Source organism: Cebus imitator, unplaced genomic scaffold (genome assembly GCF_001604975.1).
Source record: "Cebus imitator isolate Cc_AM_T3 unplaced genomic scaffold, Cebus_imitator-1.0 Scaffold222, whole genome shotgun sequence".
NCBI classification, from domain to species: domain Eukaryota; kingdom Metazoa; phylum Chordata; class Mammalia; order Primates; family Cebidae; genus Cebus; species Cebus imitator.
This window is the reverse complement of record NW_016107537.1, coordinates 417295-442128: the sequence shown is the minus strand read 5'-3', so window position 1 is coordinate 442128 and position 24834 is coordinate 417295. Positions and strand designations below refer to the sequence as shown.

The 24834-nt window shown below is 40.8% G+C and overlaps 1 pseudogene and 1 gene segment (V, D, J or C); both read left to right on the top strand.

Annotated features, from left to right (window-relative positions):
* The first annotated feature begins 4865 nt into the window (after positions 1-4865).
* On the top strand, positions 4866-5707 carry LOC119466721 (annotated as a pseudogene).
* An 11420-nt stretch (positions 5708-17127) lies between these two features.
* On the top strand, positions 17128-17653 carry LOC108318621. The segment is given in 2 exon segments: positions 17128-17210; positions 17335-17653. Coding segments are annotated over 2 exon segments (366 nt in total).
* The last annotated feature ends 7181 nt before the right edge of the window (positions 17654-24834 follow it).

Here is a 24834-nt window from a genome sequence, read left to right as displayed (position 1 = left end):
ATCCCCGGCAGCACAAACATGGAAAAGCCTGTCCTGATTTCATTAAGAAGAGGTTATTACACCAGAGGATTCTGGGTTATGATGTGAGTTTCAATTAATATCTTAAAAAACGAAGTCACTCTTGGAATTTCAAGTAGAATTTTTTTCTAAATACAGGAAATGGTAGTCTAAATGACAACGTATAAAAGGCTTTGGGGCATGGTAGTCAAAGATGCAAATACTAGAACAGAAGAATAATCTGGGCCTCCCCTAGAATTCACAGTGCATCTGCCACAGAAGGTATAATTGCCAATCATGTGGTTTAAGACATGTCTGAGAAGCCCCAATGTGGGGCTGCTGATGCTCTGCCTGGAAGACCTGCCTGAATTCTATAGCATTTGCTTACAACTGACCAGCCAGTATGTTATGCCAGAGAGAACTATCATATGCACCTGTTTCAGATTTAACAACTTCACCTTTTCTTCATGAATGTTGCAGTCTTCATCTTTACCCATAACCTTTTTCATTCACTCTACTTCTGCCGACACCCCATGGCCATGTTGTCTCTGAAGCTGAGGAAGCAGCTCTGACTGCAAGTATGATAGACTTCAGGACCTGAAATGAGCATTCCCTAGAACAGCCTTCAATCAGTGAGATTGGGTGAGGTGTATAAATACCCCAGCTCCCTCAGCTCTCAGTTGGAATAGCCCAGAGGCATTCTCTTGTGTTTCCATGTGGGCTTCAGCTCTTGTGGCCCTCATGGGTAGTTGCTTCCTGTCAGGCCTTTCACCATCCATCATCTCTTCCCTGCCTCACTTTGTGTCTTCAGTCTCAGGGTTTCCTGCAACTTGTAATTAATGTGCTTACAAGGAAATCTTTGTCGTTAGAACTCAACCTAAGACTATAAGCAAATCCTCATTAGTGGAGGCATCTGTTGTCAAATTGTTGCTGCTTCTCCTCTTATAATGAGTAGAGAAATTCAGAAAATGTAAAAAAACATTTAATTTTATTTTACCAGTCTCTCATAGATTCTGGTTAAGTAGCAATTCCTTTCTTCTGGGTCACAAAATTAGAGGAGTCTCTAACAAACAAAGAGCTCCACACTGTGCGGTCCACATTAGAGCAGCAGTAGCAGAGAATCCTCCAGCCCAGGAAACCCCAGATCAGCCGGCCCTGACTCAGATCCCTCCAGCTCTCGCTTTATAAAGCTGATGGCTATGCTTTAAGACCCATTTTGAAAAAAGAAAAAACAAAAAATTGAAAAAAAAAAAAAAAAGCTGATGGCTAGGCCCTGTTCTCTCCTTCTTCCAGTCATGTGACTTGGATTCTTCCTTAGGGAAGGGCAGGGGCGATAATTAGGAGGATTGGTAGTCTGAGTAAAGTACTTTCCCCCCAATAAAAAGATGTGTATGTCCTACTCTCTGGAACCACAAAATTAGATAATATGGCAAAAGGAACTTGGCGATATGATGATGTCACTTGCTGACCATGTGACTTTGGGCACATGTAATGATTCTTGAGATGGTAAGACTATCTTGGAGTATATTGTGGGCTCTGTGTAATCATAATTATCCTATAAGGGGGAGGCAGAAGGGTCAGATTTGGAGAGGACATGCGACTATGGAGGGAGAGGCTGAGTGATGTGAGGAAATGACCAGGGCCCAAGGAGAGACAGCAACATCGGGCAAGAAAACCTGCTCTTCCCCAAGGTGTCCACAGGAAAGCCTGATTTTGGTCCAATGAGACCTGTGTGAGATTTCTACCTTCCAGAATTGTGCAAGAATATCTTCACGTTGTTTCAAGCCAGTAAGGACGTGGTGATTTCAGCTACAGGAAATTCACACAAGGTGAAAAAAATGTCATTTGCATCTCTGAGGGGGTGTTTCCCCCTGATCTCCCAAACTTCTTCAATTTGTTAGGCTTTGTTTAGCCTCTGTTAGCCTTTGGTTTAGTTTGGACAAGAGACAGCACAGTTTACTGTAAGGAGATCTACCACCAGAATTCCGCTTAGAGAGAAAATCTCCTGAGTAAACCCCTTGATTAAGTTTTGCACATGGTGGGTATCTGGGAGCCTAGGGGTCAAATCCAATTGCTCATGGGAGGGTGGGGTTTAATAGTAGGAGGACAAATTAGGTTTGCAGGACACACTCTAATTAGGAAGAAACAGGGATGGATGGAGTCAGAGATGGAAATGGATAGAAGAGAGGAGGAAGGGGTCAGGACAAGAAAAGATGTGACCCTGCCCCAAGTCTGAAATAAAGCTGTTCAGAGATTTAAAGTCTTGGAGAAAGTTGCATTTTGTAGAAGAAACTGCAGAAGGGGCTGATTTTAATGTTAGAGTCACATGATATGTGGCATGGGCAGCAGAGACTTGTGAATTTCACGGCATGTGGGTTTTGTCTGTTCTCTCATTTTATAGGCAAAGGGATCATCTGAGGACTGGACTTGCCCACATGGAAGGAACAGACTTAATTTACACACCTAGATCCAAATCCCAGTTCCAACATTTGCTGACCATTTGACTTTGTGCAAACTACTCATGCCCTCTGATGAATGAACTTCTCAACTGTGAAATGGATTTCTACAGATTTCAAGGGCCATCCTGAGGTTTTAACCACATGATGTATCATGAAATGTAACTTTATTTATTTATTTATTTTTAGATAAGAGTACTTACCTTATAAAGTTGGTATTCAAGCTCTGAGATTCTTTTCCCCCCTTGGTCTATTGTGCTATTAATACTTGCGATTGCATTACGAAATTCCTATAGTGTATTTTTCAGAATGCTCATGCTGGTTATGTTCTTTTCTAAAATGGCTATTTTGTTTATCAGCTCCTGACATGTTTTTCATTATTTTTAGCTTCCTTGAATTGGGTTACAACATAGTCCTACACCATGGCACCCAACAGGATATATTTGTAGCTCAATGTTCTTTATTCCGATTCCTATTATAAATACTATTTCTGTTATTTAAGCCATCTCAGGCTCATCCAAATGTCCAACAACAAAAATAGATAGTTACAGAAAAGAGTTTGTAAAACAAAGAATGGCAGGTCTACAGAACGCATTCACAAGAGAGAAAACACATCTAGCAAATTCTAGGGATTTCACCATCACAAACACCACCTTGGAGCCTGGAGATGCTGTACATCTTCCCATGAACAGGACTCTCACTGGGACCCTGCACAGGGTAATGGCCCCAAGCACAAACCTCAAAGAAAGTTCAGCCTCTCAGTGTGGCAGGAGCAGCTGTGGTGCCGGGGGATGGGTGTTCAGCAGTGGGAGTCAGGTGGGCTGAGGTAGGTGACTGGAAAGCCGTTGAGGAAGGAAGAGGCCATGAGGCATCAGTCACAGTCACAGGCTCGTCTTCTATGTGAACAGGGCCAGGGTCCTCAAGGATGCCTTACAGGGCCTCCTCTTTTTTCCACGCTTAGGACACTCAAGCCCACAGACTCTCTTGGCTGCCACATGGTTCTTGGAGCAGCCACTAAAGTTGCCGTCTGTCCTCATGGCTGCAGGGACAGTCAGTCACGTCAATGTAAGGGAACCCTAGTGTTCTGTCATCAGCTGCCGTTGATAACCTTCACGGCACTTCTCCATGCATTTGCCAAGTGACCCCACTCTCACCAACCAACAGGAGGATGGGAAGCAGCCTGCACTGCATGATATTTGGCTTATGAGCAAGTGAGCACTCCCAATAGTCTCATGTGTGTGCAGCTCATAATAATATTACAAAGGATTCCTATTTTGACTTTCCATGACTCCTCACCCTCTCTGAGCAGTTACTCACTCTGCCCGTCCACTCTAAGACTTTCTTCTTGTGAAGCTGCTAATGATGTTTTCATCTGGAGACTGATATGATTCTAATAGTAGAATACTAGATGTGTGCTTGTCACATCCTCACATTTAGAAGAATAAAAGACAGACCCTTTTTTTGAATATCATTTGTTCTGTTTTTCCCAGTTCTCAGAATTACATTTCCTGTGATTGATGTGAAAACTTCCTTGCTGAAATGCATTCATATTCCTATAAATTAATACTTTTTTGCATCTCATAAATTTGGATATGTGATGTTTACTTTCAGCTCAAAATACTTTGTAACTGGAAACAGTTTGGTTGTTTCTTTGCCCCAAAATATATTTAGTAGTACTTTACTTAGTATCAGAATATTTGGAATCCTATTGACAAATTTTATAAAGAATAATTTTTGTATGTCTGTGGCTTTATGGGTAAGAGCGTTTTTTGGTTACAGTGATAAATTGTATAGTAGTGAACTCTGGGATTTAGTTACCCATCACCCAAATAGTGTACCTTGTGCCCAAGAGGTAATTTTTCATCCTTCCTCCCTCCCCCACCAACTGTCTTCTGATAACTTTCTGTTTCTGATTTCTAACACAATTCCCTCAGTTACGAATAATTTATTTTCTATTATTTAATCAGCTTAATTTTATTGAAATATCTTGTGGCCAAAAATATAATGTATCATTAGCAAATATTTTGAAAAGGCCATGGAATCTGTTGTGGTTTGGTGGTGTGTTCTCCAAGCATCAACCTTGTCCAGATGGTTGACAGCATTGTTCAAGTCATCTGTATCTGCACTGGCCTAAGGGGCAGGGCTATTTGCACTGCAACCTGGACCTGCTGCAGAGCCCTTTTCTACCCTGGGCTCCACTCACAACTGGCAGAATTTGATGTCATCTGGTGGGCCAACACTGTATTCTCTGGGGTATAATATGTAGCCCCCATCAAACTTTTCTACCCCACTGCACCCACCAGGGGATTTGCATATTGTCCCCTAGAGAGGATCTTCCCTTTGAGTCTGAGTTAAAAGCTCAGGTCTACCTTTGCCTTGACTGATCAGGACTCCTTAGGTCACCTTCTCACAATGAGGCTTCCTGCTCAGCTCCTTGGGGTGCTAATGCTCTGGGTCCCTGGTAAGAACAGAATTTAAATGAGGTGGGAAAATGAGGTGGGAAAATGGGGTGGGATGGTGAGCTCTGGGGGCTCCACAGCTTCGCATATTTATTTCAACCATGTGTTACTGCCACATGATCTATCTGTCAGGGAAGAGAATTCATATTTTTGTCTCAGGAATAATCAGGAATTATCTTTCAGGACAATGACCAGTGCTCTGATTAACATCTTTAAAAAGTTCCCTGCTGGCTAGTAAATAATGGGTTCATTTTAGAAAGTTTACATTTTATGATACAAATCAAAACTTGAAAAATATGTAACTGTAAATAATATCTTAAGGGAAATCATGAAAGTTGCTCAAAATGTGTCTATATAACCTTGCACTTCTCTGTTATTATTTCAGGATTCAGTGAGGATATTGTGATGACCCAGACTCCACTCTCCCTGCTTGTCACCCCTGGAGAGCTGGCCTCCATCTCCTGCAGATCTAATTAGAGTCTCCTGCATAGTGATGGAAACACCTATTTATATTGGCACCTGCAGAAGCCAGGCCAGTCTCCACAGCTCCTGATCTACGAGGTTTCCAACCTGGTCTCTGGAGTTTCAGACAGGTTCAGTGGCAGTGGGTCAGGCACTGATTTTACACTGCAAATAAGCCAGGTGGAGACTGAGGATGTTGGGATTTATGACTGCATGGAAGTTACACAGCTTCCTCCTACAGTGGTACAGTCCCGAACAGAAACCCCCCTGCTGGGGTGTCCCAGCTGTTCACATGCACTACTAGTTGAGGGAGCAGCTCAGCAGGGTCTCTGAGTCTGCAGAAGAAGAGACTGTTGGAGATGCCATGGCAGAGTTTGCTGCTGAGGACTCTGCCTGTGATGACAGGTGCATGCCACTAAGCATGACTAATTTTTGTATTTTTCTGTAGAGTCAGTGCTTTACCACATTGCCCAGCATGTTCTCAAACTCATGGGCTCAAGCCACCCATCTGATGGGGCCTCCCAACGTGAGGGGTGTGAGCCGTTGCACTGGGTCAGCACCCCTGTTTATGTTCCCGTCACCTGCCACAGTCTTGACTCTCATAAACAACAGGAGAATGAGGAGGTACTAAACCCCTGTGAATAAAAAATCGGGATGAAAGGAAAAGGAGAACTGAGCTCATCTTAATCCTTCTTCCTTGCCTACATTTGTTTAAATACATTGAGCAAAACAGCCAGATAATTGATCATTTCTGGCAAAATATGTTGAATATGTCTTAGGGTTTAACAGTTTTGGGTACATTTTAAAGAAAATATTTGGTTATATGTAAAATCTGTATTTTCTCGCTTTTTAGATTCCTGTTGCTTCTATATATCTCTGTTCTCCACACCATGAGACAGTAGAGACAGAATTCTCCACTAGTTCTCCTCAGGGGGAGCTGGCTGAGGACAATCAGTAACATCTTGGTTGTGAGTGTCAAAAAGATTTTGTAATTTCATAGCAGACACAAGATTCTAGTACTAAAACTCTTTGATTACAATTACCTCTTGCTGATAGAAAAAGGGAGTTCTTGAAATTTCAAAAGTTGGTTTTAAAAATAAAATGTGTATACTGGAACGTGCAGTACACTAAAGGTGTAGTATTTACCACAGATCACGGAGAAAATACAGGATGATGTAGACTTATTTATTTTCCAACTTTTGGAATTTGAGATTGGGCAGGCTGCAGAAACGGGAGCATGAAGAGAACACAGGGGAGGTCAGCTGTTGTTCAATTAAACTGCCTTTGGCTTATGGGGAGTGGGGTGTGGTTGGTGGTGGACATGGCAGTTGATGATATGGATTCCAAAAGGGGCCAAATATGTTTCTGTGAAGAACCACAGAGTTGAAGGCATTGCCGCCTGGTTTCCTAGGTGAAGCCTGTGTCACTGGGAGTCTCACAGGAAAGTAATGTCGTAGGTATTTAGGTCTGTGATCATCAAAGGTTTAGAGAAGTCCCTGGACAAGAATACCTGAGGTCATGTCACTCAGTCCTAGTCAAATCACAACAGTTAAGCAGAGCTTCTGAAACTCTGGGCCCCTGGGTAAAAACAGGATTAAAATGATGTCTGCAAATGGGGTGTGTGGGTGAGTTCTAGGGCCTCCAAAGTTTCCTATGTTTTTTCAACCATGTGTTGCAGGCACACAGTCTATGCTCCAGGAAAGAGGATTAATATTTTTGTCTTATCAACAATCAGGATTCCCCTCCAAGGAACATGACCACTGTTCTAACTAAGATCTTGAAAATAAAGAGTTCCCTGCTGGCTGGTAAATAATGAGTTCATTTTAGAAAGTTTAATTTTCATGATATAAATCAAAACTCAAGAATATATGTAACTGTAAATCAGTATCGTAAGGGAAATCATGAAAATTGCAGCCACGTTTTGAGGGTCATGGAAAAATTTTGGTAGATTGTGCTGAGACAGCTCCTTTGCATCTACTCTCTTTCCTCCTCATCCCCAGCAGCACAGACATTAAATACCAGTCTTGATTTAATAAAGAGATTTGACTACCTGACAGTCGTCTGTGATGAGATAATTGGAATTCTAATAGCAAAAGAGAAGCCACTCTAGCTGTTCCATGAAGTAATTGTTATAGAATTAGTGTCTAAACTATAACTTTTCAAAGCCTGGTTGATGTTAATTAGGGAAGCAGCTACTAGAGCCAGGATTCTCTGGTGCTCCTCCAGAAATGAGGGTGCACCCTCCCCTGTAGGTGTGGGCTGCCTAGCCATATGATCCTTGGATCTTTCTGAGAAAACCAGAATGTTGGTGCTGATGCTGTCAGCCTCCTGCAGCATCTCTCTAGATAATTCTCTAGTTCTCAACGAAGTTGACTTTCAAATGTTATGAAAGGACCCCTCACTGAACAACTCTACAGGAAAGTATAAAGGGAAAAGTGGTTCTGAAGAATGTGCTTTCAGAAGTGATGGTCATGATGAGAAACTGACAGCTGAGAGTCCAACGTGGTCAGTATTTTCACAAAATAGTAAAAAATTTTGCCAGTTACAGATGGCCTCAGAATATCTTTGAATGTACTTTCACTTGTCACACAGCAAGACAACTTTATTAAGTCATAGACACAGCTTAAAAATTAGATATGGCATATATAACAATCATTTTACAAACAAATGTAAAACCTTTCTTGATAAAAACAGAAACAACAGAATAACCTAAACATTGGTGTAGCATTTTTTTAATTATGAAAATTCTTGGCTACTCAACATGTATCCAGAATCCAGCAGCATCATTAGCTCACTGAGAGCATGATACACATGCTACATAGCAGAACAACCTTCAGTTTGCTTAATGAAAATCTTCATTTAACAATGGTAGTTGGTAACAGGTGATCTATAAAAGGTTTAAGAAGCTATGTTCTATGTGATATTTATTTCAGCTAAAGAGATATCATGGTGGTAGGCGCCTGTAATCCCAGCTACTTGGGAGACTAAGGCAGGAGAATCACTTGAATCCAGGAGGTGGAGGTTACAGTGATCCAAGATGACACCACTGCCCTCCAGCCGGGGCAACAAGAGCAAAACTCTGTATATTATCATCACAATGAGGCTATTAAAAAAATTAATGGAAAGCAACATGTTGCCACTATACCTAGCTTTATTTTCTAATCAATGCAACATGGCATTTGAAAACAATTGGAAGATTGTAAAGGTAGAGAAACATTATTTATCTATCCATGGAATAATAAAAAACTTTGATGTTTAAATGGAGCAAAAGTTTGTAGGAAGCTTAATAATTACCAAAGTGAAAGAATAACTTAAAATTGTATATATCTGTGTTCAAAATTATTAGACTTCATTCACCAGTTCAACTTTGTTTGGGGAGATTGCTCACTCCTGCAGCTTTCATTAGAATGTGGTGCCTGGGTAGATACTGCCCTTTAGCACTGACCTCAGATCAATACAGTTTATAGGTAGAGACAAGCTCAGTTCCCTGCAGCAGAACCACCCAGCTGAGCCCTGCCTTGAAGAGTCAAGTTAATATTAAAATGGATCCACAAACACAATAAAACTTGATGTAATACACTGACTTTTAAGTAGCTGGTTACCAATCATCATTGGGCCTCACTGCCTCAGTATCAATTTACTGTATCAGTTCATTCTCACATTGCTGTGAAGAAATAAATAATTGGTAATTTACAAAGAAAAGAGGTTTAATAGATTCACAGTTCTACAGGGCTGGGGAAGCTTCAAGAAACTTACAGTCCTGGCAGAAGGCATCTCTTCACAGGGTAGCAGGAGTAAGGATGAGTCCGAGCAAAGGGGGAAACCCCTTATACAACATGGGGAAAAGCACCTCCATGATTTGATTACCTCCACATGGCCCCTCCCTTGAAGGTGGGGATTATGGGGATTACAGTCAAGGAGAGATTATTTGGGTGCAGACACAGAGCCAAACCATATTAACAAATAATAAAAGACAAAGTAAGGATGGAACAAAATAAATATTTTTGAGCCCTCTGAAACAATCATTGGACGAAATTATAAAGTTTACAATTATCTGGAGTCTATAATGACATGGTAATTACTTATTTAGGCAGATTTTATTCATCTTTTCTATTCTTGCTTTGGAAATTAGCCAACTCTAAAACCCAGAGACCATTTGGTTTTCACATAGCATGGAATATAGCAGCCCTTGAAGAAATTGGAAATGAAATAGAAGAATTCATTTAACCTGCTCAGTCAAGACCACTGATTGCACCAAAAAAATATCTAAGGCAAAAGAAAGAGAAGAATCTTGTTGATTAAGCGAAAAAGAAAATATTTGCTGCGAAATAATATTCTTGAGTATGCTTTGAAACAAGAGCAACCTCTTTAAGCTGCCATATAGTTTCAAGATACAATAAAGGAAATTTGTTTGAAATAACAATTCCAATTTGTGGTCAGAATCACAACTTAACAATTGAAGAATTTATGGCTTTTATGGAGACCTTATTTTAAAAACAGGACTCCTTTCCTGGGCAGTGAGAACTGACAGGATATCTTAGGGAAAATAAAAAACATATAAAACACAGAATGTTCAGAGAGGCAATGGAATCATTGTTTCATCTTGTGCAGTTTAATTGTGGGTGACGTGTGCTCCGCAGAAAGATTAACATGCATGTGGGAAAGCCTTCATACCAACACAAGTGTCCACTAATCTCATATCTGAGTGTGTACATTATATATTTTTTCTACTTTTCCATGAAAAACAAAAACAATAATTAAAAAATTTGGAAACAGATTCAGATGAGGAAGATCTATAATAGGATCTTGAAGAACCAGAAAGGTGAGGCCTGTAAACAAGCATGTTTCTCCCAAAGATTAGGAATATTTTTTTTTCTCAGAAACAACACACATTCAAAGAGCCCGCTCGGAGGCCCCTGTGTATAGAATATTCATTTACGAATGTATGTTCTAGTGAGTGAGTGAAAGTTTGTAATTAGTGAGATAATGCAGCCAGCACCAATATGAGGTGCGTGGGAGTCAGAAAATCAATCCAGAGGACCTGGAGTTAACATAGAGGGAAGCTCCCCATGCTGCTGGTTTGGTCTCAATTCTCATCCAAGAAAATGTTCACTTTTAATCAGAAAAATTGACCAATGAGGTCCAGGTGGAGAACCGGGCTCTGTGACTCCATCTCATCCATAGCAATGTGGGATTCAGCTATCTGGACTAAACCTATTCAACATGGTTGGACACACTAAAAACATGAACAAGCTTAAAATCTACATGATGCTGACATCCCAAGGGGGCTGTACTCTGAAATCAAAGTGGTGAAAAATAAACAATTCCAAAAACTGAAAGTGGATACCAAGCAGAATCAGAAGACAATCAAATTGCCAATTACAAAGAAGCCTCAAAGTATGGTGGACTACATATGACAAGGTTTCTGTGTCTGAGCTATGCAGGTTAGAAACAAGCAGGTGGCTTTGGCGGTGTGATGGCTGTGCTCCATGAGATCACTCAGGTGGGCAGGAGGCATGACCACCCTCAGAGCACAGCCTTCCTCCTTCCTCACAGTTGCTTCCCTGACACCCATCCCCAGCAGCAAGAGTGGAACATAGTGAAGAGGAAGCTGTTCTCCACTATGATCAAAGAAACTCGAGCTTTTCATCAGGGATAAATGTTCTTTTGCATAAAGGACACATTTGTGAAATTTTTTGCTGTGCGAATCTCATGATAACCTCATTTTTGTTTGTTTTAATTTGAAAATGTGTTTACACATTATTTGGAAATAACTTGGAATATACAGTCATATTTTGGCAGCCTATTTGAAGTCGTCATTTTTTATTAATATTTACTGCTCAAAAGTTGTCTGTAAAAGACTTTAATCTGTGACTAACACGCTTCCTCTGAAAGGAATCTGTCATATTTATCTCTTCAGACAGTTTTTAAGCTCTTTAATTCACCTTTCATTTTTAAGATTCAGTGTATTCTGTTTTATATCATTTATGTAAATGAATGAATTAGTTTTTACTATTACAAAATAAAAAATCGTATATGTTGCTATGTGAAGCACCTGCCCCTAGATGGCAAGCAAATCCCACAAAGAAAAAGAGAGTGCCATGAAGTAATACTGGGAATGGAAGGGTGATGGTGTCTCACTGTCCACAGGGAGCACTAAAGCTAGAACAGGGTCTCATGCGTGACCTGGAACACCAGAGAGGAGCTGCGGCAGTGCTGAACTGTGGTGAAAATCTGCTCTGAGCTCTGTACTCTGAGACTGGCTTCACACAACACAAACGTATTATTCTATAGTTCTGGAGGTCAGAAGCCTTGCTGACTAAAATCACAGAGTGAGTAGGGCTGTATTCTCTCTGGAGGCTCCAGGGGAGAGGATCAGATACCATGCTTTCATCTTCAAGATGCCCTCACATTCCCAGCTCCATAGCCCCATCCTGTCTTACCCCAGCATCCCTCTCCATTGTTCTACCTCCTGTCTGACTCTGACCCTCTCGCATTCCCTATTATAGAAAATCTTGTGATACCTTGTGATTACATTGATCTGATCCAGAGAATTCAGGATACACTCCTGACCTCAAATTTGTTAACATCTGCCAATTTCCTTGACATATAAGGTAACATTCCTAGATTTCTGATATTAGGACAAGAATATCTTTGGGGCGGGGAGCCATATTTGCCCCTCTCTTATCATCTGCACAATTGTCCAACCCCAAAGCTGAATGAAAACTCACAGGACTGATTTATGGGGCAAGAGAGCAAGAAATAATTTGGGACTGGAGGATCCTCTAATCTGTGGCTTTTAAGAGTGGGGGAAATTTACTGCACTGCCTCTAACGTGGTCTTCATTGTACGTATCAATTTTCAGCTTTATTTTGTGAGTCAGAAGAAAGGAATTACTGCATAATTTTTTAAACTTTAAGTTCTGGGATACATGTGCTGAATGTGCAGGTTTGTTACATAGATATGCATGTGCCATAGTGATTAGCTGCACCTATCAACCAGTCATCTAGGTTTTAAGCCCTGCATGCATTAGGTATTCCTCCTAATCTCTCTCCCCATGCCCCCCAACACCCAACAAGCCCCAGTGTGTGATGTTCCCCTCCCTGTGTCCACGTGTTCTCATTGTTCAACTCCCAATTACAAGTGAGAACATCTGGTGTTTGGAGTTCTATTCCTGTGTTAGTTTGCTGAGGATGATGGTTTTCAGCTTTATCCATGTCCCTACAAGGACATGAACTCATTCTTTTTTATGTCTACATAGCATTCCATGGTGTATATGTGCCACACTTTCTTTATCTAGTCTATCATTGATGGGTATTTGGGTTGGTTCAAAGTCTTTGCTATTGTAAATTGTGCTGCAATAGACATAAGTGTGCATGTGTCTTTATAGTAGAATAATTTATAATCCTTTTAGGATAGACCCAGTAATGAGATTGCTGGTCAAATGGTATTTCTGGTTCTAGTTCCTTGAGGAATCGCCACACTGTCTTCCACAATGGTTGAACTAATTTACATTCCTTCCAACATTGCAAAAGCATTTCTATTTCTCCACATCCTCCCCAGCATGTGTTGTTTCCTGACTTTTTAATGATTGCCATTGTAGCTGGCATGAGATGGTATCTCATTGTGATTTTGATTTGCATTTCTCTAATGACCAATGATGATGAGCATTTTTTCGTATGTTTGTTGGCTTAATAAATGTTTTCTTTGGAGAACTGTCTGTTCATATACTTTGCCCACTTTTTAATGGGGTTGTTTGTGGGTTTTTTGTAAATTTGTCTAAGTTCATTATAGGTTCTTGATATTAGCTGTTTGTCAGATGGATAGATTGCAAAAATTTTCTCCCATTCTGTAGGTTGCCTGTTCAACCTAATGATAGTTTCTTTTGCTGAACAGAAGCTCTTTAGTTCAATTAGATTCCATTTGTCAATTTTGGCTTTTGCTGCAATTGCTTTTGATGTTTTAGTCATGAAGTCTTTGCCCATGCCTTTGTCCTGAATGGTATTGCCTAGGTTTTCTTTGTATAAATTAAATCTAAGGTAGATTGGCAAAAGGGAATTAAGTGCTTCCTGATTTTTTTACTCATCAAAAAGGGAGAAGTGATAAGGATTCACACACGAGATACAGCCTTCTCAACACTAGGAATTTGTTTTCTGTCTTGGGTTGTGTCCACCGGTAAGAAAAATTTCTGTGCAGGCAGCATATTTACATGGGAAGGAAGGAGGAAAGTGAGGCAGGGACCAGAAGATGGATAGTAAAAAGTCACCTCAACAAGCCACCTAACTCTTAGGGTGACTGAAGATCAACCCCATGTGGAGATATGGGGAAAATGTCTCTGGGCTATTCCACCTGAGAGGTGAGGGAGTAGCAGTATGTATACACCTCCTCTTTGTCATTACCCACTGAAGGCTGTCTGTCTTAATCTGCTTGGTGCTATTTTAACAAAATAACTGAGACTGGATACTCAGAAAAGAAGAGGAACTTTTTTTCTCACGTTTGTGGAGGAAGTCTAAGATGAAGACACTGGCAGTTTAGCATCCGATATCTGTGCTTTCAAAATAGAATCTTGAGTAATGTGTCCTTCAAAGAGAAGGAAGGCCATGGCCTAGCATAAATAGCAGAGAGAGAGAGAGAGAGAGAGAGAGACAGACAGACAGAAAGCCAACTTCAACAAGTGAGACAGACCAGGGATTTCTTCTTACGGGCAATTGAATCATCCCCAAGCACAAAAATAAAGGAAAATCTTGGATCTCTTCAAAGGAAATTTCAGGCACCTACCTTGTTTTGAGAAGTAAATAAACATGAGAAACAAGGAGGTAATCGTAGCCCAGAATAATAGCAAAAGAAGATAAAATCATGGGATGTTTGGTTCCTCTATACAAACTAAAGAATACATCTTAGCATATGTCTCTGAATTGTTTTTCAGAAATCGAGAAACACCTCCAAATAGATCTACCAGCACATGGATCTCAGAAAAGGGGGAACCGCAGACTGAACTATGACCCGGGTCCTGTGTTCTAAATTTCTACCTGAAGGGCCTTGAGAAAGTCACATCCATGGGCCAGAGTGAGTATTCTTAAATGCTGACTCCAATTTTTAAACAAAGCTTCTCTTCCTAATCCAATTGCACATCAGAAAATTTTTGAATCTACCAGTATCTTGTAAGATATCTCACTGCTTCATGATACCCTGCTCCCTTAGGCCAAAACCAATATGTAACCTCTATGTATTTATTTATAATTTTGCCTGTAACTTCTGATTTCCTGAAGTTTATTCCTGCTTTAAAAAACCCTTATCTGTAAGCCATCAGGCAGGTCAATATTAAGCATTAACTGCCTGGTCGTCTTTGCTTGATACTCTGCAAATAAATGCCTTCCATTTTCCTGCTGCAAACCCAGTGTGGATAATTGGCTTTACTGCACTGAGTGAGCTAAAATAAGCACTGCTTATAGTGGCATTAATCTATTCATAAAGGCAGAGCTCTCATGATTACACACTTTCCATTAGGCCCCACCTCTCAATTCTGTTGCATTGGGGATTAAGTTAACAGCAGATGGATTTGAGGGGACACAGTGAAACCATAGTGCTGACCGAGAGAAGGTTTATTCCCAGTCCTGTGGTTTGCCATGCGTACAGTCAGAGCTGCCTTTCTCAGAGAGAGCAGTGAGGGGCAAAGATGGTCACGTGGAATCAGCAGAAGCACAGTTAAGGGAAAGGCCTGGGTGCAAACATGGACTGATGCGTCCATCCAGAAAACAGCACCTGCACTTTCCACCTGGAGATGCATCTCTCTGAAATGCTGCTTCCTGGCAGGTCAGTTGCAAGTGAAGAAATCTGGGAAATAACATCTCAAGGTTTGCTGCATTTGTGTGGGGATTATTTCAAACTGAAAGCATTTAGAAAATATCAATTGAACAAAGGCTCTTTTCCTAAATCAGTTTCTCCAGAAGGAAGCCAATTGTCATGAAAATGCTCCCTGGAAATGTTGATCTATGAGGAAACATTAACATGCACTAGGAGTTAAAAGAGATTGGAAGTTGACGTCATCCAGACAGGCTATTATCTATTATTTTGTGGATCCATTTATTTTATTTTATGTCACTGACTCTCCCTAGTTTGCCTACAGTTCCCATCTCCCTCTCCCCTATAAAGGGTATATAATTACTGTACCTGGACCTCACTTGTTTATCTCGGTACTCTCTCCCCTGTGATATTTTTTCTGCATGGTAAATAAATTTGTTTGCCTTTTCCTTCTACTATTTGTCTTTTGTCCATTCATTTTAAGCAACCCTTTAGAGGGCAAAATCAAACCTTCACTTTTTACCATACACAAGCAAGTTTCTTTAAAATTCAGATACCCCCACCCCCAGCAGGAGGGTGTGAGCAGATGCTACACCAGAGTGACTTGGTCACTTCTAGTCCGGAATCAGTAATACTCCCCAGAACCTCAGGCTGCAGCTCACTGATGCTGATGTAGGTGGATACATTTCCTCTGCTGCTGAACCAGCCTGAGATGATGTGAGATATAACGGGTGCAAATCTGTGTCCAGTTTTATCCAAATGCAAGTGATTTCTCCATAACCATGGACATTTGCTTAATTGGAGATGAAGACTCTCTGTCCCAGATGTCAGACAGGAGGCTGGTATCTTGGTCAGAATGTCCCCACTTACTGCTAAAGAGTAAAAGAGGAAAGCAGCATTGACAGTGCAAGGCAGGGCCATGCCCTGAGCAGCAGTTGCCCTCACTAGGAGAGAGGACTCACTGTCCTGATCTTTCCCAAGTTCTCTCCCTTATGTGCTCTCCAGAAATCCAGGCTCCAAAGGAGCTACTCCAGAGCCCCCAGGAATATACTGTTGGGCAGTACAGCTCAGCGCATTACTCATGGGATATAATATTGATCTTACTTTAGAGACAATTGATCCTTAGGTAATTTCAAGTTTATCTTAATCCATCCTCCTATAACTGGAGGAAGAAACAAGTAACTTTTTTTTTTTTAAGTAATCAGATCACTAGTCAGCCCTTTCTGCTGATGAACCCTGGGAAAAATATCCAATGACAGAAAAGGAGGTAGAATACAGAGATCCCCAAACCAAAAATAAGATGGAGCTCATATAATCTCTGGTAAGTTTGTGTAAATGTGGATATGTGAGTGACACATGCTTTGAGGACTTATGCTACCATCTTTGTTCACCTGCAGTGAATTGCTTGACCTTGTACTGATTATAAGAATGACTTAAGGTTATTATAAAATACCTATAAACGTATTTAGCATTATCTCAATAAATATTTGCCTTTTTTTTAAAAGAAGGAACAATTTCACAGTCACAGAAATGTTGTAAGTATAGCACAAAGTACTCCCCTCCCCTCCCATTCAGAGGATTCTGAAGACCTGCTGATTCCACCCTTAAAGCCTATACTTTGACTTTCCTACAGAGAAGAGTATTCTCCTAAATAATCCCCATACACCAATAGAACACATTATTCTCTCAATTACTTGTCAATATTTCAAATTGTGACAATTATCAAAAAATGTTCTTTGATACAAAATGCCCCCCAGGAAGAAACACATTGAAGACAAATCTGTGTTGCTCTGGTTTTACCTGAGACCCCAGGGACACTGCCCCTGTGCTGAGTTACTGAGATGAGCCAGCCCTATAGCTCTGCCCAGCCTGCCGCATCCTCTGCTGATTTGCATGTCCCAGAGCACAGCTCCCACCCTGAAGTCTTCTTAATAGGCTGGTCACACCCTGTGCAGGAGTCAGTCTCAGTCAGGACACAGCATGGACATGAAGGTTCCCCCTCAGCTCCTTGGGCTCCTGTTGCTCTGGCTCCCAGGTAAGGAAGGAGAACACTGGGAATTTACTCAGCCAGTGTGCTCAATAGTGGCTGGATTTTCAGGGAGGACTTCTTATTACATGATTAATTATGTGGATGTTTGTGTTTATGTTTCCAATCTCAGGTGCCAGATGTGACATCCAGATGACTCAGTCTCCATCCTCCCTGTCTGCATCTGTAGGAGACAGAGTCACCATCACTTGCCGAGCGAGTCAGAGCATTAGCAATGAGTTAGAATGGTATCAGCAGAAGCCAGGGAAAGCCCCTGTGCTTCTGATCTATGCTGCATCCAGTTTGCAGACAGGAGTCCCATCTCGGTTCAGTGGCAGTGGATCTGGGACAGATTTCACTCTCACCATCAGCAGCCTGCAGCCTGAAGATGTTGCAACTTATTACTGTCAACAGGATTATGGTTACCCTCTCACAGTGTTATAAATCATAACAAAAACCCCATAGGGAAACAGATGTGTGAGTCTGCGCCGCCCTAACTGCTCCTCCTGCTGTCTCTATCTGCTGAGAACATTTCCCAAATTGCATCTACACTTTGAAGGTCACTGGAAAGTTTTTGTAGAATGTGCAATCAAGCTTCTTATATACCTTAACTGTCTTTCCTTCTCCTCATCCCCAGCAGCACAGACTTGGCAAAGCCTCTTCTGATTTCACTAAGAACAAAAATGATCACACCTGAGGAGTCTGAGTTACAGTTGTCAGTTGGAATTAATATCATAAAGGAGACACCACTCTTAGAATTCCAAGTAGAATTGTTTTCTAAGCACAGAAATGGGAGTCTAAACTAGTCTTCAAACAGTCTTCAAAATCTTGGTGGCATGGGAGTAAATATGAAAATGATGAAAAGAAAAGATTCCCTGGATCTTGCCATGAATCCAGGGTGCGTCTGCTGCAGAAGGTATAATTTCCAATCATGTGGTCCTCAACATGTCTGGGAAGCTCAGGCTTGGGGCTGCTGATCCTCTCTGCCCGATGAACCTGCCTGATTTTCTAGGGCGTCTGCTTACAGCTGACCAGCCAGGGTCCTATTCCAAAGAGACCTAGCAAAAGAGAATGATCAGAGTAAAAGGCCAATTCCTTCCAATGCCTACCTGACCCCATTTTCCCTGAACCCTTCTTGTTACTTATACAACCCCTTTTATGGCCCTGTCCTTTGACTCACTGGGCTCTGGACTCTGGTTTCCTGGTTCTACCCTAAACAAGCCTCACACAGTCCCGCCATTGGCGCTCCACTCTCACTGCTCCCTCAGCAGTGATGCTTTTTCCCAGATCCCTTTTGGGCTCAGTCCCTCACTCCCAAAGCTGACCCAGAGCTTCCCATCGTAATGATCCCTCCGAATGTGTTCATAGGACACCCTACTTCACGCTCTTGTTGGAAGCACTTTTCACGTTCTGACTTATGATATAGCTTATTTCTTCATGATTTTACACTTGAAAGGGAGACTTTAGTAGAATTTAAGCTTCCTGGGGTCAGGGGCCATTGTCTATTATTTGCACTACTGTATCCCAGTGTAATGGAGTACCTGGCAAACAGTGGGTGCTCAGTGGGGAGCACTCTTCCTAGGATTCTGCATATCTAGATGTCTGGGAGGTTTGTAAAAAGTGGATTAGGGATTATAAATCGTTCTACTATAAGGACACATGCACACGAATGTTCATTGCAGCACAGTTTACAATAGCAAAGACCTGGAACCAACCCAAATGCCCATCGATAATAGGCTGGACAGGGAAAATGTGGCACATATACACCATGGCATATTACGCAGCCATCAAAAACGATGAGTTCGTGTCCTTTGTAGGGACATGGATGAACCTGGAAGCAATAATTCTCAGCAAACTGACACAGGATCAGAAAATCAAACACCGCATGTTCTCACTCATAGATGGGTGTTGAACAATGAGAACACATGGACACAGGGAGGGGAGCACTACACACTGGGGCCTCTTGGGGGGAAATAAGGGAGGGACAGCGGACGGTGGTGAGTTGGGGGGGATGGCATGGGGAGAAATGCCAGATATAGGTGAGGGGGAGGAAGGCAGCAAATCACACTGCCACATGTATACTTACACAACAATCTTGCATGATCTTCACATGTAACCCCAAACCTAAAATGCAATAAAAAATAAATAAATAAATAAATAAAAGAAAAAAAAAGATTGCATATGCAAACAGAAAAAAAAAGTGGATTGGGGTTGTTTGTTTTTTTTCTTGTAAATCTGCTTTAGTTCTTTGTAGAATCCGGATATTAGTCCTTTGTCAGATGGATAGCTTACAAAAAAATTTTACCATTCTCTTGGTTGCTGGTTCACTCCAATGATTGTTTCTTTTGCTGTGCAGAAGCTCTTAAGTTTAATTAGATCCCATTTGTCTATTTTGGCTTTTGTTGTCATTGCTTTGGGTGTTTTAGTTATGAAGTCCCTGACTATGCCTACGTCCTGAATGGTATTGCCTAGGTTTTCTTCTAGGATTTTTATGGCGTTAGGTCTTATGTTTAAATCTTTAATTCATTTGGAATTAATTCTTGTGTAGGGTGTAAGGAAGGGGTGCAGTTTTAGCTTTCTGCACGTGGCTAGCCAGTTCTCCCAACACCATTTATTAAACAGGGGATCCTTTCCCCATTGTTTGTTTTTGTCAGGTTTGTCAAAGATCAGATGGTTGTAGACTTGTGATGTTGCCTCAGAGGACCCTGTTCTGTTCCATTGGTCTATATCTCTGTTTTGGTACCATACCATGCTGTTTTGATTACTTTAGTCTTGTAGTATAGTTTGAAGTCAGGTAGTGTGATGCCTCCGGCTTTGATCTTTTTGCTTAGGATTGTTGGGGCTATGCAGGTTCTTTTTTGGCTTGATATGAAGTTTAAGGTGGTTTTTTCCAGTTCTGTAACAAAGGTCAATGGTAGCTTGATGGGGATAGCATTGAATCTATAAATTATTTTGGGCAGTATGGCCATTTTCACAATATTGATTCTTTCTAATCATGAACATGGAATGTTTTTCTATCCTGGGCGAAGTATATGAACAGATACTTTTCAAAAGAAGACATTTTATGTGGCCAAAAACCATATGAAGAAATATTCATCATCACTGGTCATTAGAGAAATGCAAATCAAAACTTTAAGATATCATCTTATGCCAGTTATAATGGTGATCATTAAAAAATCTGGAGGCAACAGCTGCTGGAGAGGATGTGGAGAAACAGGAACGCTTTTACACTATTGGTGGGAGTGTAAATTATTTCAACCATTGTGGAAGACAGTGTGGCGATTCCTCAAGGATCTAGAAATAGAAATACCATTTGACCCAGCAATCCCATTACTGGGTATATACTCAAAGGATTATAAATCATTCTATTATAAAGATACATGCATATGAATGTTCATTGCAGCACTGTTTACAATAGCAAAGACTTGAAACCAACCCAAATGCCCATCAATGATAGAACGGACAAAGAAAATGTGGCACATATACACCATGGAATACTATGCAGCCATAAAAATGGATGAGTTTATGCCCTTTGTAGGGACATGGATGAATCTGGAAACCATTATTCTCAGCAAACTGACACAAGAACAGAAAACCCAAACACTGCATGTTCTCACTCACAGGTGGGTGTTGAACAATGAGAACACATGGACACAGGGAAGGGAACATCACACACTAGGGTCTGTTGGTGGGGGGTGGGAGACTAGCAGAGGGATAGCAGGGGGTGGGGAGGTTGGGGATCGATAACATTGGGATAAATGCCTGATGTAGATGATGGGGGGATGGAGGCAGCAAACCACCATGGCATGTGTGTACCTATGCAACAATCCTGCAAGATCTGTACCCCAGAACTTAAAGTATAACTTTAAAAAATAGAGTGGATTAAACTGCTTGTTACGTGGACAATATTCCCTTTTCTTTTTTTACTCCTTTTTCATACTGAGGAGATAAGAAAATCACAGTTCTCAGAACCTGTATATTTTGTCTCAAGTGATAGTTTGTATTTCCTAAAAACGTATAATAAAAATAGAACACTATTGTACTTAATTCACTATATTCCATATATAATGATATATAATATATACTACATAAGTAATAACTATAGTGACTTTATTGGCTTTCTATTTAAAAGACAAAACTTACCAGATTACATCAGAAATCAAATAATTGATATTTCAATGTTGTTAGCCAAGAAAGAAAAGTGAATACATTACTTAGATATTTAGATTTAAAAAAAACAAATTTTCACAATTTTTATTAATAATTTTAAATATAATGTAATACAAGGAGTTTCTCAGCCTGTCTGGGGAAACCTCACTCACCACTCCATGTTCACAATTCTGAGGAACACATGGAAACCCCACATAAGATTCTTGTTTTCATCTGTGATGTGAACAGAGATTTTCAAAACTGTTAAAAAGAGTGTGAATCTGGGTGAATGGTTGTGTTGTGCAGAATGGAGTGCTCTAGAGAAGAGAAGATACCACTGCAAAATTTTCCTGGTTAGCTGGACAGCACCGTCGTCTGTCTGCAGGGAGTGGAATTACATACTGAAGAGTTTGAGCCTGGAGTCTGCTTATCTTTGCCGCTGTGGTCATTCATGCACCCACAATGCTTGGCCTAACAAATTGTTGTCTTTTACTAGTTCTTCCAAAGGCTAGAACGTTTTCAGGGCTCACAGAAAAGATGGCAAAACTGTAAAGGAATGGTTCATATGGAAGACGAATTTCTGATCAATGGCTTCAGCCAGGTACAGTCATGGGACAAGGAAGATGGCTGGGCATGCTGGGGGAAGATAGAGAAAAAATAAACCACTGATTTTTATTTTTTCTTTCAAGAGGTTTGTACTAAACATAATTATCTGAGCCCAGGTGATTGGTGAGGTAGGAAGACAGAGATTAAATTGTGTGTCCCGAGGGGAGAGGGCGTACTCTCATGCCGAGCCAATAGCCTTTCTGACCTAACCACCCGGGCATGGATTGCTCAGTGCGAAGAAAAGGAGGGAGGTGGTTTCTGCACTTGGAAGCCCAGCACCTTCCCATGTTTTTTGGCATGTTTCTCCCAGCCATGCTACTTTCCAGATCCCATATCAATTCCTGGGTCAGATCTGCTCAGTTAGGGCCCAGAAAGACTTATGGAAACCCCAGCTCATCTTCTCTGCCTTTTGTTACTCTAGCTCCCAGGTAAGGGGAAGAGGAGATGGCTCTGCACTGAAACTCTCTCAACCTTGTTGGTTACTCTGGCCTGCCATCTCTGCTGAGCAAGAGCAGTAATTATAATTCAATGTAGATCAGTGACTGTGGTTATACTATGAGGATAGTGCACTTGAAGCAGTTTATATGGGAGGCTTTCCTGTTTTATTCCAATCTCAGCTACCTCCAGAGAAGTTACGTTGATGCAGTCCCTGACTCCTTGTTTTTTGCCTTCAGGGAAAAGAGACTCCTCATCTGTGGGTGCAGTCAGAATGTTGGAAGCTCCGCAGCCTGGTATCAGCAGAAACCTGGGAAGGCTCCCTGGTGCCTCATCTATGGTGCATTGAACAGGGCCAGTAGCATCCCAGAGGGGTTCAATGGTCATAGGTTGGAGACAGACTTTACTATCACCATCAGCTGCTTGGAACCTGAAGATTTGCTCTTCTTTATCTTTTCTGACCTTTGTTTGTTTAAAGTCTCTTTTGTCAGAAACTGCAGCCCCTGCTTTTGTTGCTGTTGTTGTTGTTTGTTTTCTATTTCCTTGGTAGATTTTCCTCCATCTCTTCATTTGAGCATACATGTGTCACTGCATGTGAGATGAGTCCCTTGAAAACAGCATGCTAATGAGTCTTAGTTCTTTTTCTAACTCTCCGCTCTGTGTCTTTTAATTGGAGCACTTAGCCCATTTACATCTAAGGTTAATATGAATATGCGTGGATTTGATCCTGTCATCATGATGTTAGTTGGTTATTTCACAGACTTGTTTATGTGGATACTTTACTGTGTCACTTATCTGAGTACTTCAGTGTATTTTTGTAGTGGCTGGTAATGATGGTCTTTCCTTTCCATATTTAGTTCTTTATTCAGAAGCTCTTGTAAGGCAGGCTTGATGGTGGTGTATTTCCTCAGCATTTGCTTGTCTTAAAGGGATCTTATTTCTCCTCACTTATGAAGTTTCATTTGTCTGGATATAAAATTCCGGGTTGGAGTTTCTTTTCTTTGAGAATGTTGAATACTGACCCGGAATCTCTTCCAGGTTGTGGGGGTTCCTTCTGAGAGGCCCACTGTTAATCTGATGGGCTTTTCTTTGTAGGTGAGCTGGTCTTTTTCTCCACCTGCCTTTAACATTTTTTCTTTCATTTCCACCTGGAAGAATCTGAACACTTTGTGTCTTGGAAATGATATTTTTATGGAGTATCTTACTGGCATTCTCTGAATTTGTTTAATTTGAATGTTGCCCTCTGTCCATAGGTTGGGGAATTTTTCATAGAAGATTTCCTGAAATATGTTTTCTAGGTTTGTTCCATTTGCCCCATCTTTTTCAGGTATACCAATCGGTCATAGAATGGGTCTCTTTACATAATCCAATATCTCTGGAAGGTTTTGTTCATTCTTTTCATTATATGCATTATTTTTTCTCTATTTCTGCCTGCCTCCTTATTTCAGAAAGTCAGTGTTCAAGCTCTGAGATTCTTTTCCCCACCCGGTCTGTTGTGCTATTAATACTCATGGCTGCATTATAAAATTCCTGCATTGTGTTTTTCAGATATATCATGGTGGTTACATTCTTCTCTGTATTGGCTGTTTTCTCTGTCAGCTCCTGAACTGATTTTTTGTTATATTTAGCTTTCATAAATTGGGTTACAAGATACTCCTGTAGCTCAATGAACTTCGTTCCTATTACTCCTTCTGTCATTTTAGCAATCTCAGGTTCAGCCCAGTTCTGGAGCCTTGATGGAGAGGTGATGCAGTCATCTGAAGGAATGAAACCATTCTGACTTTTTCAGATTTCGGTGGAGAACTTGTTTATTAATTTTTTTGTGTGCTCAGTGATTTGTGTATCTTCTTTATGAAACCTTTTTTACATGTATAGTTATGAAGTATCTTTTTATGCTATTTTTAAAAAGCTTTATGTTTTTGACTTTTACATTTCAGATTATGATTCATTTAGAATTAATATTTGTATCAAGGTACAGGTAAAACATACAGATTAAGTTTCATTTTTATGTAATATGGACATCTAATTGATCCAATATAATTATTATATTTTTTTCTACTAAATGACTGCTACTGTCTGAGTGTTTGTGCCCTTCCAAAGTTCCTTTTGAAAGTGAATTTTAATGGCAACAGTAATACAAGTTGGACCCTTTGGGTGGTTAGGTCATGAGGGCACTGCACTCATGAACAAGATTAATGCCTAATAAAAGCGGCTTCACATAGTTATTCCTTTGGCCTTCCCACCTTCACCATTGATGATGCAGCCACAAGGTGCCATTTTGGGAGCAAGAAGAGCCCTCACTAAACACCAAGATTGCCAGTGGCTTGACACTGGAGTTCCCAATGTACATAACTGTGAGAAAATAAATTTGTGTTGTCAATTAATACTCAGTCCAAGTTTTTTTTTTTTTTTGTTTGTTTTTTTCAAGCCAGAGTCTTGCTCT